This window comes from Panthera onca, chromosome A2, assembly GCF_046562875.1.
Source record: "Panthera onca isolate mPanOnc1 chromosome A2, mPanOnc1 haplotype 2, whole genome shotgun sequence".
NCBI classification, from domain to species: Eukaryota; Metazoa; Chordata; class Mammalia; order Carnivora; family Felidae; genus Panthera; species Panthera onca.
The window spans coordinates 163,183,643-163,196,553 of NC_138340.1; the positions used below are offsets into that span (position 1 = coordinate 163,183,643).

General features: G+C 61.9%; 1 protein-coding gene across 4 annotated transcripts in view; it reads left to right on the forward strand.

The window, feature by feature from the left end:
- The window catches only part of AGAP3 (ArfGAP with GTPase domain, ankyrin repeat and PH domain 3), a 55,265-nt gene that overhangs the window by 37,281 nt on the left and 5,073 nt on the right, over window positions 1-12,911 (forward strand). For 2 of the 4 annotated variants that reach the window (XM_078437505.2, XM_060633425.3), the window contains exons 10-12: window positions 1,368-1,472; window positions 7,746-7,914; window positions 11,816-11,929. In XM_078437505.2, coding sequence (XP_078293631.1) covers window positions 1,368-1,472; window positions 7,746-7,914; window positions 11,816-11,929 — 388 coding nt within the window. The remainder of the gene's footprint in view (window positions 1-1,367; window positions 1,473-7,745; window positions 7,915-11,815; window positions 11,930-12,911) is intronic. The other 2 variants (XM_078437508.2, XM_060633426.3) reach the window with 1 other exon arrangement.

A 12,911-nucleotide genomic window follows, 5' to 3' on the forward strand; every position in this document is an offset into this window, starting at 1 on the left:
TTAGGACTGAGCCTGCTCTCCGGAAGAGCTTAGAGAGGAGGTGTGAGAGAATTGGGGTTAACCTCCACCTTTGGGCCCCAGAACCATAGGTGATACTATTTCCTCATACTTGAATCTCTCTCTCTCTCTTTTTTTTTTTTTTTAATGTTTATTTATTATGAGAGAGCACGTGCAAGCAGGGGAGGAGCAGAGAGAGAGAATATGCCAGGCAGGCTTTGTGCTGTCAGCACAGAGCCCGACGTGGGGCTCGAACCCATGAACCGTGAGATCATGACCTGAGCCAAAGTTGGATGCTTAACCGACTGAGCCCCCAGGCACCCCCACACTCGAATCTCTTAATCCCGGTTTTCCTGCTTGTCTGAGAGCAGGGCCCTCCATTCCTAAGGGAGAAGGCCTTGTGATCAGGGCCACATCTTTGAGCTCCTCCTCTCTGGTGCCCACTGCGGTTGGGCTCCGGGTGCTTCCCCTGCTCTCCTAGGCCGCTGCTGATCCTGACTCCCTGCTTGAGCCCCCTCCTGGTGGCTGTCCCCTTGGAGTTTTGTCTGGGAATCTCCAGGCGGCACTGCCTCTTGTCGGCCCTCCTGCCTTCGGTTGATGCTGGTCCTCAGAACCTGCCACCGGGACCTGTTGGTGGTACTGTCCTTCCCCTGACCCGCGCTCCTCTCCTCAGCCATTCATTCTCCTGTGATGACTGTCGTGTCGAGGAGAGAGCCAGAGGCGGGTGAGGGCCTCTTCAGGGGTTGTCCTTAGAGGAAGGTGGGGGCCGTTCTTGGAGTTCTCTGCAGGCGTCCTCCCCTTTCAGCATCTCTGGCGGCCACGGTCTCGGCTGGCTTCTCTCAACCCACCCACCGGACGTTCGCCGAGTGTCTGCCGTGTCCCAAGCACTGTCACGGTGCTGAGGGTGTGTCAGTGAACAAAACACACGGACAGGCTTGCAGGGGAAATTTGGTTGCTGAGCTCTGTGGCCGGGGCTGCGCCTTGGGGAGTCTGGAACATTCTGGGGGCGGTTAGGGGATTTCTGCCCTATTCACCCACCCCTGGAGATACGGGCAGGAGCGTCACTGCCAGGAGGCCACCTGAAACCCTGCCTCCTGCTGCTGACGCGGCCCCACGACTCCGGGGAGGGGGGCGGCCCCCAGGCTGCTTGCTGGTGAACCGTCAGGGAAGCCCGAGTTCCGTGGAAGGGCCCGTCTAACTGGCTTCCCCCAGGTCGGCTCTGGTCCTTTACAGCCTCTCTGCTCAGAGGAGCACAGTGGCCCAGGAGGACGGGCGATGGAGGACGGTGTTCCCTAGTGCCCCCGTGCCCTTCTCCGGGTCCCGCGATGTGCAGGGCTGGCACCTGTCTCTGATCCCGCCTCTGTCCTCAGGGCATCCTGCTGAAACGGAGCGGCAAGTCCCTGAACAAGGAGTGGAAGAAGAAGTACGTGACGCTCTGTGACAACGGACTGCTCACCTACCACCCCAGTCTGCACGTGAGTCTGGGGGAGGGGTTGGGGACCCGAGAAAGAGTGACCCGACTGGAGGGGGGGCGCTCACTCCACGAGTGAAGGGAAGCAGGCCTCAGTGGGTTCAAAGGCACCTGCCCTTCTGAAAGAGCCTCACTTTGGTGGCTTGGGAACCACACCGCCTGTGCGACCGAGGCCGGGGCCGAGCCCTTCATTCTAAAGTCTGAGTTGTGGCTGCGCCCTTGCGAGGAGACTCGCCCCCGGGGTGGCTGCCTCTAGGCGAGGCTGCTGTGTGCGGTTGGGCCCCACTTACCTGGAATTGCTCAAGCTGGGGATGCCAGTGTCACCGCCCAGTTGTCTCTTGGGGAGCCACGCGAGCAGGGGAGTCCCTGGGTTCCCGGGCCTCGGGTGATGGAGGGCCGGGGGGCAGTTGAGCCGGGCCTGCGGAGGCTGGCACGCGTCCTCTCGAGGAAAGGGAGCGTGGGGGTGGCGATGGTGGCGGGCAGAGGGGTCTGGGGGGGGTGTGGCCTGTGCCCCGGTGTGGGGGGGGGGGGGGGGGCGCGGTGACTGGAGAGTGGCCCCCGTGGCAGCTCTCCCACCCTTCCCGCCTCCCGCCTCCCGCCTCCCCTCACCGCGTGGCTCCAGCACACAACTGTCACCAGAATCCATCTCTGTCACCGCCCCACTGTGGGGCTAATGAGTTCTCCCGTGAACCCCCTCAAGCACAGCACGCGGGCCGGCCCCACCCCCGGCCCAGGAGCCCAGGGCCTGCCTCCGAGGGTCCCTTGGCTGCCTCTGAATCTGCACAAGGTGTCGGGGAGGCCCGACCCAAGAGGCGCCGGGGATGCACGGTTCTGGCCGTAACCCGGTCCCGAGGGCACCGCCCAGGCACGAAAACGCGCGAAGGCCTGGCTCGGGAAGAGCGGGCGGGCGGTCTGCTTCCCATCAGGCCGGAGCCCGGCCTCGCCCTCCTGGGTTTCTCCGTATCCGATTCCTCGGGCACTAACTGTTCCCCTTAACTCGGGGGACGCCGCTACTTAGCGTTTCCTCCTAGCGTCTCACCCTCCACAGGGTGGGAGCCGGCCTCAGGAGACTGGGGGGTTGAGGACGGGCCACACCAGGTGGCCTTGGGGACTTGGTAGAGGCCCCTCAGCCCCATCCCCTCCCCTACTCCAGCGGCCGCCTTGCCTCGTACGCGGACCCGGTCCTGCCGCTGAGCCCGTGCGAGGCAGCGCGACACAGGTGTCCTAGAAAGTCACGGGGCCTCCTGCAGGTACAGGGCTCTGTAGCACAGAGACAGCAGAGCTGCGGCGTTTCCCAGCCAGGCCCAATCCTAGGCCAGCCTGGCTCCTAACTCCCAGCTGCTTGTATTTTCACCCCGTCCTCCCGGCCCCCAGGCGAGATGGAGTCGCTCTCCTCAGGCGGCGTCTTGCCAGTGGAGCTGGGAACTAGCCTCTCCGCAGCGTCCTAGTCCCCCCTACACCCGTCCTCGCTCCGTGTGGGGGTGGCCTTAGCGTTCCCCTCTGTGCACCCTTACCTGTTGTTTCTGCTTTGTGCTGCCCTAGCTGTGTCTGTCCCCTTAGCCTGTCCCCATGTCTCAGATAATGGAGGAAGCCCGGAAAGGGGGAGGGGGACCATAGAGGGGTCCCGGGACACAAAGGAATGTGTGGGGTGCTGTGTTTGGTTTGGGTTTAGGAAGGGAAGGTAAAGGCTCGCGAGAACTCTGGTTTTACACTCAACCAATTAGAGAGCAGAAGCTTGGCGGGGCCGGCTGGATCATCATCGGTCCCCCAGCCGCTGGCTGAGCTAATACTTGGACCCATGACTTTGACTCGGAGCATCACCCGGAATTTTCTGCATGTGCCAAGAGCAACTCTCTTCGGGGCTGGCTGAGAAAGTTCCCGGAGAGTTAACATCCGGGCAAGTGTTGCCTAGACTGTTGTCAGGAAGGGTGGAGGGAACCCATGGGCCTGCCTGGGCCAGGATGGGTGCCTGAGCTTCTCCGAGTCCCTTCCAGCGCCTCGCCTGTTGAGCTCTGTGCTCCTTGGTGTGTTCAGGGGCCTGGGATGGGATCTGGGTGGCAGGGGCTTCCAGCCCTTTCCTTGCTTTCCTGCAAGGTGAGTCTAAGAGGCAGGCGGCCCTGCTGGCCTCTTGTTCTCTGGGCCACGGGACCTCGTGGAGAGGTTGAGCGAAAGGCTCCTCTGAGAGCACAGGCTCTGTGTCCGCTCTTCATCCATTGACACTGGGATCAAAACCTATGTCTTCCTCCCACGCCAGCATCCGGGGGGGACTGGGCTGTGCAGATGGCAGCATCCCTGCCCTGTGGGCGCTGCTTTTCTCACTCAGCAGACACGAATCGGGTTTCAAAACGGAAGCCGGAGTGAGGACCAAATCAGGGGTCGTCACGTGCCGCCGCGTGACCGGGGTTTGCGTCTCCTCCTAGCTAAGGCCGCCCGCTCCGTCCGCCCCCCTCGCTTCTTGCTTTCCTTCCTCGGTTGCAGCTCTCAAGTGTTTCTGGCTTACCTGCCTCCGTCTCCCCTTTGCCGTGTTTCCCAAACTGAGCAAGCGTCTTAGTTGACCGCAGAAGCAGACACCATCCCCGTGCCGAGGGTGGCCTGTCTCCCGGGAGGTTCCCTCCTGTTCGGGCGCCGTGCGGCCGAGGGGCCTTCCGGTAACCCCAGAGGGACGCGCACTACTCTGGGCCTAGGGTGCTGCCGTCTCAGGGACCAGAGGGCGGCCGTACCGGTGACTCACCTGCCGACGGAGGCCAGTGGGGCTGGAGGGACTGGAAGGGCGTACAGAGGAAGGGCTGGTGGGCAGGCCTCAAGCCTTACGCCCGATCCTTGCCTGGCCCAAGAGAGCCCGCCACAGCCTCCCCCATTTTGCAGCCAGCGGAGCCATTCACACAATCACCTTCTGTTAATTCTATCTGCAACATCAATTAAATTGTTTGTAGAAACTAATTGAATGTGGCTTAATCACACATCTTAATAGCTTTCCACGCTCTGAACTCGTTGTTAATTCCAGTAATAAAACGAGATGAGAACGCTGGCTGGGTAATTAGCGAGGAGGCTGGGGAAGAAATTGCTGTTTGATGGTGGGTAATAAAGGCAGCCGTGGTGACCGCTCTCCTGAGCAGCCGCTGCCACCGCCACCGCCGAGCTCCCCGTTCTGCTGACGGAGGGAAACGCTGTTGCTCTGCCCCTCGTGTCCCTGTCCCTGCTGCTGCTCCTTGCGCTCCTTACCACACTGTCCTTGGGCTGGGCCCCGTCTCCTAGCCTCCTAGCCTCCTAGCGCGAGGCTGCAGGCCTGCCCCGCCACTAGCCACGCCCCCTGGTGTGGCCAGGGAGCCCGCGGGGGGCCGGGCCCCTCAGGTTGGTCTCTGGCCCCTGGGCCCAGAACAGAGGCCCTCCGCGCAGCTTCTGTCCTCGGCATGGGGTCCGATTTTCCCACGTCCCAGCCTGGGCGTCCCAGGGCCGTCGTGGGGCCTGAAAACTGTTGCAGCTGCTGTGACCTCCTTGTGAACTAGAGCAGCCCGAGCCCCTCCCCCAAGAGGGGGACCGCAGCTGCGTCTTCGGCCCAGCCAGCTGTTGCCAGTTGTCTGGAGCAGCCAATCCGAGGTGTGAGACTCTGTGCGGGGACCCGCGACGGGTGCGTGCAGAAGCCGAGTGGACGCTGGGCTCCCACCAAGGAGGGCTCGAGACGGGCCGATGCTGGGCTCTGGGCTGAAAGCAAGAGCCCAGGGCCAGCCGTGGCCAGATGGGCGTGCTGCGTTCGCTGAAAAGTGGAAGCATAGAAGGGACACGGGGCGGGGGACAGGAAGGGGGCTCCTGGGTTCGTCTCTCCCAGCCACCGTGGCGTGGCTCAGCGCTGGCGACAGAGAACCCTGGGGGTGAGAGGTTGTCACAGGGGTCCCCCCGTGAGTGAAGACTGCTCCTCCTGACTTCTCTAGTGTCGTCCTGTGGTTCTGAGACCTGAAGCCGACCCCCTGGGAGCAGGGGGTGCTGGGCACCGGGCACTGTTCCTAATGGGGGACCAGGTGGTGGCCGGAGGGGGTGCACGCAGCCCAGAGCTGCGTGGAAGCGAGCTCCTCCCTGGTCACACGGCGGGGGGCAGGGGGGCGCTCTTTTTCTGTGCCTGACGAGGCCCCTCTGTCCTTCTGAAGGGCCGTGTGCCTGTGAAGGTGTCCGAGCCTCATGGAGAACAGAAGACATCTACAGGCCCGGCCGGGCCTCACCGCCGCTGGTGAGGCCACGGTGCTCGCCTCAGCGGCGCCCCTCCTTCCCACGGCCCTCAGGGGTCCCCTGTCCTGATGACCCACCTCGGAAGTGAGGAGCAGCCTGAGGCGGGAGCCTGGTATCGGGCGCCCTTTCCTTTCTCTTGCCCCTCCTCCTAACTGGAAACTCGCATGTTCTCTTGGTTCCTTGGGGCCACGTGACTGCTTTCCGCTCGACGTCTTGGTCGTTCCCAGAGCAGGGGCTGCTGCGAGCCCCTGGTCAGCCCCTCCCTTTTCCTTGTCTCCCAAAAGGTAGCATTCCCCTCCTGCGCTTTAAAACAGAGGACACCGGGGGCACCTGGGGGGGCTCAGTCGCTTGAGCCTCCGACTTCAGCTCAGGTCACGATCTCGTGGTTCATGAGTTCGAGCCCCGTGTCAGGCTCTGTGCTGACAGCTCGGAGCCTGCTTCGGAATCTGTGGCTCCCCCTCTCTCTCTGTCCCCTCCCCAGCTCATGCTGTCTCTGTCTCTCAAAAAATAAAGAAACATTAAAAAAAAAAAGAAAAGTAAAACTGAGGACACGGTCCCTTTTCCCTGAAGCTAACGGGTGAGAAGGCAGGAGAGCCGCCAGGTGACAGAAAGTCTGAAGTCCCAGAGTGGGTGAAGGTACGAGGGGCTGGGGGCTGTAACCACAGGGAGACCGTGTCTCAGGGAAACTCTGTGTACCAAGCCCCCCCAGGGTGCTCCTGAGGGGAGAAGAGCAGGTTGGAGTCTGATCGGTGGGATTCCATCAAAGCTCCAGCTGGCACCACCGGCCTGATCCTGTTCCCTGGAAGGAGTTTTTTTGGCCACATTTCACCGGGGACGTGAGGCTGGGACCTGCTGCAGACCTTGCCTTGCCGGTGACGGCAGCGAGGAAGTGGGAGTCGGCCGTCTGGAAGGAGAGACCAGAAGCGGTGGGCAGAGCTCGGGTCCGGCCAGGCTCGGGTCTAAAGCAGGAAGCTAGAGGCCAGGGACCGGGCTCTGCCCTGTGGCCCCCAGGTTGCGGCTCCACCGCGGGACTCTTAGGCCAGTGGCCATACGGTGGGAATGGGTGGGGGCAAGGAGCGGCTCTCACTGTCTGGTTGCTCCCCACTCCTCCCCTTCTGGGGCCCCTTGGGTGCTGACTTGAAGTCGGGGGGAGTTCCTGGGCCGCGGAAGTCTGCCTTCAGTGCACTGCCTTGGGAATCTGCGAAGGCGGGGCCCGAGTCTGGTTCTGCCGCCTTCTGATCATGTGACCTTGGGCAGATTAACCTTCGTGAGCCGTTTCTTCAACTGTAAAGTGGCCCTGGTAACACCCTTCCTATGTCATTGTGAAAATACAGGAAATATAAGCTGTGGCCAGAGTGCAGGGAATAGCGGGGCGTAGGAGTGGGCAGGTGAGGTGGTGATGACAACAGTTACTGTTATTTCGCTGGTACCCGTGAAACCGTGGACCTGTCTCTGTATTCCTAAGAATGGCAAAAAGAATCAAAGGCTTCTTTTCGACTGCTCACAAATATTTATTGTCAGGCACTGTTGTAAGGAGTGAGGGACTGTTCGAGGCTTTGAAAGTTCCCTGGGCCCCGGTGGTGGCGGGAGCTTCTGGAAACAGGGCCCAAGTACTCGGTGGCTGGCCACCCAGAGCCTGGAGCAACCCAGTCGTCTGTGTCCTGGGGAGTTTGTCAGTTCCTCTCCTGGCCAGTGGGCCTTCTCTTCCTAAATTCCGCCTTGGTCCGGTGTTTGGCCTCATTTGCGTTACCTCCTGCGCTGTCTTTCCTCGAGGAGCCCCGCGCCTCAGCTCTTGCTCCACGCCCTTCTTTCCCCCTGGACACTGCCCCGCTCCTGGCTGAGTCCCCCCAGAGCTGCGCTCGGGTGTCGTCCAGAGGTGGAGATCGGTGGGCTTCCCGGTCCTGCTTTCTAGAACTTGGGCTTTCTCCTCTCTCTTTCTGTGTCCTCCGGCGCGGGCAAGACCTGTGAGTTGGCGGGTCAGCGTCAGAGACCGAGTGCTGCCGAGGAGTGCCCCGTCCTAATGAATCTTTGTCTGTTTTGTCCACATGGCCCTTAGGATTACATGCAGAACATCCACGGCAAGGAGATCGACCTGCTGCGGACGACAGTGAAAGTGCCAGGGAAGCGCCTGCCCCGAGCCACGCCTGCCACAGCCCCAGGCACCAGCCCCCGGGCCAACGGGCTGGCCTTGGAGCGGAGTAACACGCAGCTGGGCGGGGGCACAGGTGAGGTGGCTGCTAAGGTGAGGGGGGTTGGCGGGCACACGGAGAGCATTGCTTCCTTTCCCTAGAAGAGTGGAGAGTGTGGCGACGGAGGCCTAAAAAGGTAGGCGGCTGTGGGGCCTGTTTCGCAGCCTGGGTCCTCAGGGCCCCAGACATGCCTGCCACCCAGGGTTATGCTTCAGGATCGGCTCGGCCAAGTGCATTTGCCAAAACGCTGCCCTCACGGAGGTGGCAGGGGTAGCAGCCGGCGTACAGCCCGGCGGGTGGTTTGCAGATGGAGCATAGGGCCCGACAGCCTCCTGCCGACAGGTGCCGTCAGGGGTCCTGGGACCACGTGGCCTCGTCTGGAGCCAAGGCTGGCGACGGTGGGACCCCCGGCATGCGTGTCGTGTGGGCGGGGAGGGAGGTGGACGGGGGCAGAGCTCCCTGGGGTGCCCCGGGCAAACGTCCGTGGGGCTGCAGGGAGAGGTAGGGTCTTTGCTCAGAGAGGACGGAGTTTAGAGGGAAGCTGAAAGCCGTGCCGACTCTGCCGTGTGTCTGGCGGTGCGGGAAGAAGGACTAGAGCCTGAGAGTGTGGACTTGGGGCGTGGCGGCTTTTCCTTGACCGGTTCTTACCTCTCCAGATGGTACCCTGAGTTCAGGTGGAGGATGCTTACGTTCCTTTCTGTCTCCGGCTCTTTGTGCCTCCCAAGGCCTCTGTGGCTCCTAAGCCACGCTGCTGTCCCGCCCGCACCGAGTCCCCTTGCCCCAGATCTACCTTGGCCTCTGGGCCCTGCTGTTGTCCTAGATGATTGGCTCTCCTTGTCCTTGGACCCAGAAACAGCTGCTCACGACACTCTCCCGCCCTCCCAGTTGCTGCGAGGTGCCCCTGTCCCGGGGGTGGCTCTTAGTGGCACAGGTGTGCTGTTCCCCAGAGGGCAGGGAGACCAGGGGGTGCTTCTGTATCACAGCACTAGGCCGCTGCGGGCATTCAGTGGACGGAGGGGTGGGTACTAAGTCCCTGGAGTCGGACGAAACAGACCCCGTAGAACCGCCCCCCTCGGGATGCCGATAGGCCCGCAGGAGCGACTCCGGGTTCAGAGGTCAGACCGTGGCCTCCTGCGTGTCCTCCTTGTTTGGGGCAAGTGGGCACGTGGCACCCCCACCCCGTGGCATTTGTTCAGTCCCCGCTGACCAGGCTGGAGGGACTGCCACCTGCCGATCGACAGGTGCCGAGCGCGGCAGCTCTACCCTGTCGGGCCGTGGTTTCGCAGCCCTGGGAAGTGGAGGTCATCCTCCCCGCTTTGCGGATGAGGAAACAGAAGGCTCGGCGAGCTTAAAAAAACTTGCCTGTAAAATCCCACAGTAAGTGGTAGAGCTGGGGTTTGAACCTAACCGTGCCTGACTCGAAAAGCCACGCTTCCCCAAGCCACCCCGAGCTCAGATGGAAGCCCTCGACCGTGTAGAGGGGGAGCTCTAGTAGACTAAGGGAAGGAAGGAAGGAAGGAAGGAAGGAAGGAAGGAAGGAAGGAGGGAGGGAGGGAAGGAAGGAAGGAGGGAAGGAAGGAAGGAGAGAGGGAAGGAAGGAGGGAAGGAAGGAAGGAGGGAAGGAAGGAAGGAGGGAGGGAAGGAGGGAGGGAGGGAAGGAAGGAGGGAGGGAAGGAAGGAGGGAAGGAAGGAAGGAAGGAAGAGAGGGAAGGAAGGAGGGAAGGAAGGAAAGGAAGGAAGGGTGAGAACGGCACCCGCCCATCACGGTGGGGTGCCGAGAGCCCCCTGGAGGGGTGCACTAGGGGAAGGGTTGAATGGCAGAAATGGCGGGCCACGTGCTCTGCCCGGAGAGCCAAGTGAGGGCTGCTGGGAAATCACTGGCCTGCAGGGGCAAGGAGGGCCGGGGATCAGCCAGGGCCCTAAGCGCTCCGGGGCTGCACGGAGGCCATGCGGGGCAGCCTCTCATCGGGCTTGGGGGGGGGGTGTTCTCCTGTCATACCAGAGGATGAGGAAGTGTCAGGACTCTAGGTGGGGAGCCTTTCCTTGAAGTCAGGTGGCCAGGGGAAAGCTGGGCGGCTTCCTCAAAGGGAAACAGTGGGACCCCCTGTCCTGTCACATTCCTGGGCCCTGATAGCCTTCCCCTGGGGAGGGGTGCGCCTGGACGAGAGAGACACGCACGCTCACCTGCACGATTCCCCGGCACCCACGAGCACCGGCGTCCCCAGAACACACAGACGGGGCATTTCCCCGAGCCTGCGTCCCCTCCACTGCACGCCGACACCGACCTCGTGCACACTCACACATGTCTCGCGCTCACCGGGCGATGTTAACATCTCATTATCTTTGTTACTGTAATTACATTATCCGCTGCTTTATGCAGAATTATCCTCCGAGGACTAATTGATGGCTCCATGTTTAATTCATTAATCATTAGCATCAAATTCGACAATTACAGTGCACACTGATTGTGGGATTGCAGGCGTAATGAGGGGAGAATTAACAAAGAAAAGGGAAAGCACTTTCCCTCCCTCGGGGGTTTTGAGTTGGGGGGCTCAGGGAGGAAGTTGAGCCTGTGATGTCTTTGGGTGGGGCTGGGGACGAGGCAGGGGTAAGATTTGGAAGCCAGGAGGGGACGGGAGCAGGAGAGGGGTAGGGGGAAGCGAGGTCTCTGAGAATTTAGGAACTGCCTATGCCGCCCTGGAGGGTCTCCTGCCAGGGAGCGAGGGTGCCCCGGGAAGGGCCGTTTGCAGGGAGCTGTCAGCCCAGAGTGGCAGGGGGGCAGGATTGTGAAGAGAAAGTACCGGCATGTTGCCTCGAGGGGACGGGGAGTGGGGCAGACCGGCAGGCAGTGTTGGCACCACACGTATATTAATAGGCACTTACTGAGCGTCTGGTCCTGCCTCACGACAAATACAAGAGAAACACAAAACTTGCCTTCCACCTTGCGGCATCGCACCGTCCCCAGAGCACGAGGGGTGTCTGGCCTGTTTCTTTACCTTCTAGTGGCTTCAGCTCAGAGCTTCCCATCCCTCGGCTTCCAGAAACTCCGCCCGTGTGTTCCCGGGACTGGTGGAAGCCTTGACTTTGACGCTTGCTCTCCCACCGTGTCCGGCCCGGGCCCTGTCTCTGCCTCCTTACTAACCTCCAGCGCTCGGCCGCCTCTGCTTTTCCGACACCTCGGGCGTGGTCCACCTGTCCTCAGACTTCCCGTCGCCATTGCCCTCTGGCCTTAGTCCCCATGCTTAGGTGGCCTGAGGTGACAGGGCAGCGGAGGCCCCGTGGCTGTCCCCGCTAACCCTTTGAGGGACTCCGCGACGAGGGAGTCCGGCGGGAGTTGTGAGGGCATGGGAGGCCCTGCTGCCCTGGCCTTGGACTCCTGAGCCTTTGGTTCCCCTTGGCTCTGCCATTCCTCCCTGATGGGAAACGAAAGATTAATTTTCTCCAGCCCAACAGGATAATTACTAATACTAATTAGACATAATTACTTGAATTTGATACACTTATTTCTCGCCGGAATGGCACCAAAGCTGAGGCAAAGCAAATGGCATGTGTGGACTAGAATGCAGGGTGCAGGGGCCCGGTCAGGAGGGGAAGGGGGCCGGGGACGGTGGCCAGGCGAGGAGCACCGTGGTCATGGGGGTGTGGGTACCCCGTGCCCCGCTCTTCCGGCTACAGGAAGCGGGCAGGGGCGGACGTGCTCTTCATGGAGAGGGGTGTGAAACGTGGGACCAGCTGCCTCCCGAGCTGTGGAGGGCCCGGGTGAGGCCTCTGGGTCTCCAACACGCCTGGCCCGGTACCTGGCAAAGCCCTCATTTTCGGTCAACATTCTGCTAGAATTTCGCAAGTTCTGCCCTGAGCCCTACTTTCAGGAAAGTCTGTGTGCCCCTTCCCCAGCCTCCCTTCCCAGTCTGACCCTTCCCCCCCCCCCCACCCCCAGGTGCCCCCTACCCGGCCAGCAGCCCGGCCTGGGCTGGCCCTCGCCCTGAGGGGCTGCACCAGCGCTCCTGCTCCGTTTCCAGCGCCGACCAGTGGAGTGATGCCCTGCCCCCAGGTACGCAGGACCCTGTTCGGCGACACAGAGGAGGGCAGCCAGGCATCGTCTGCAGCCTGGGAGGCTGTGTTGGGTTGGTGCCCAGGCCAAGGGGAGGGGCCCAGCAGAGCGCTGCGGGGCCAGCGCTGGGTGGTCTGAGAAACGCTGTAGCCCTTCCCTTCTCCAGCAACCAAAGGCCACTTCGTGCCCGTTTACCCCTTTGCTGCCCCCGGGCCCTGCCTGTGGCTGGCTGGTGCCCGAGACCTTCCCTCCGCAGCTTGTCTGCCCACCCACCGCTGTCCCCAGGCAGCGCCGGTGGTGCCTCCCGCATCCCCATCAGCCCCCTGCGCAGCCAGCTCATCAGCCTCACCGCGGGGGGGACAGGGAAGCGGCGGCGGAGTAGGGAGGTCGGAGGCTGGGGGCTTTGAACGCGATTGGAAGGCGGCAACTCTCCTACCACGGAGAAGGGGGTTCCTAGAGGTAGGATCCAGGATCCGGACAGTTTTCCCAGGCCTGCTGCTGGATAGGCTGAGGCCCCATCCTGTGTAGCTGGTCAGAAATTCGGCCTTGTCTCTGCCGTCCCACCCGCCTTCTACTTTCCTTCCTTTTCTTCCCCTTTTGTCCATTTTTGTGCCTTGCTCACATCCCGACTCTCCCTTCCCCTTATTTCTTCTCCCCGCCTCTTCAGTGAGCACCACCACACACACACACACACACACACACACACACACACTCTGCCCTTCCCTCCTTTCCTCCCCCAATTTCTCTCACCCGTATCCTAACCCTTCGGTCACAGCTCAGCAGTTCTGCAGATTGAAAGGGAAATGGGCACAGGGCTGCCCTCCTTTCCCAGGTAAGGGTGTGAGGGAAGCAGGACAGTCCAGGGTGTTCCCTGTCCCCGCAGAAGCCCAGGCAAAGCTGTTCCTCCCACTTTGCCTCAGGCGGGGCAGCAGTGCCTGGCTGGCCCAAGGCCCATCAACTCTTTTCCCCACGTGCCTCCCAG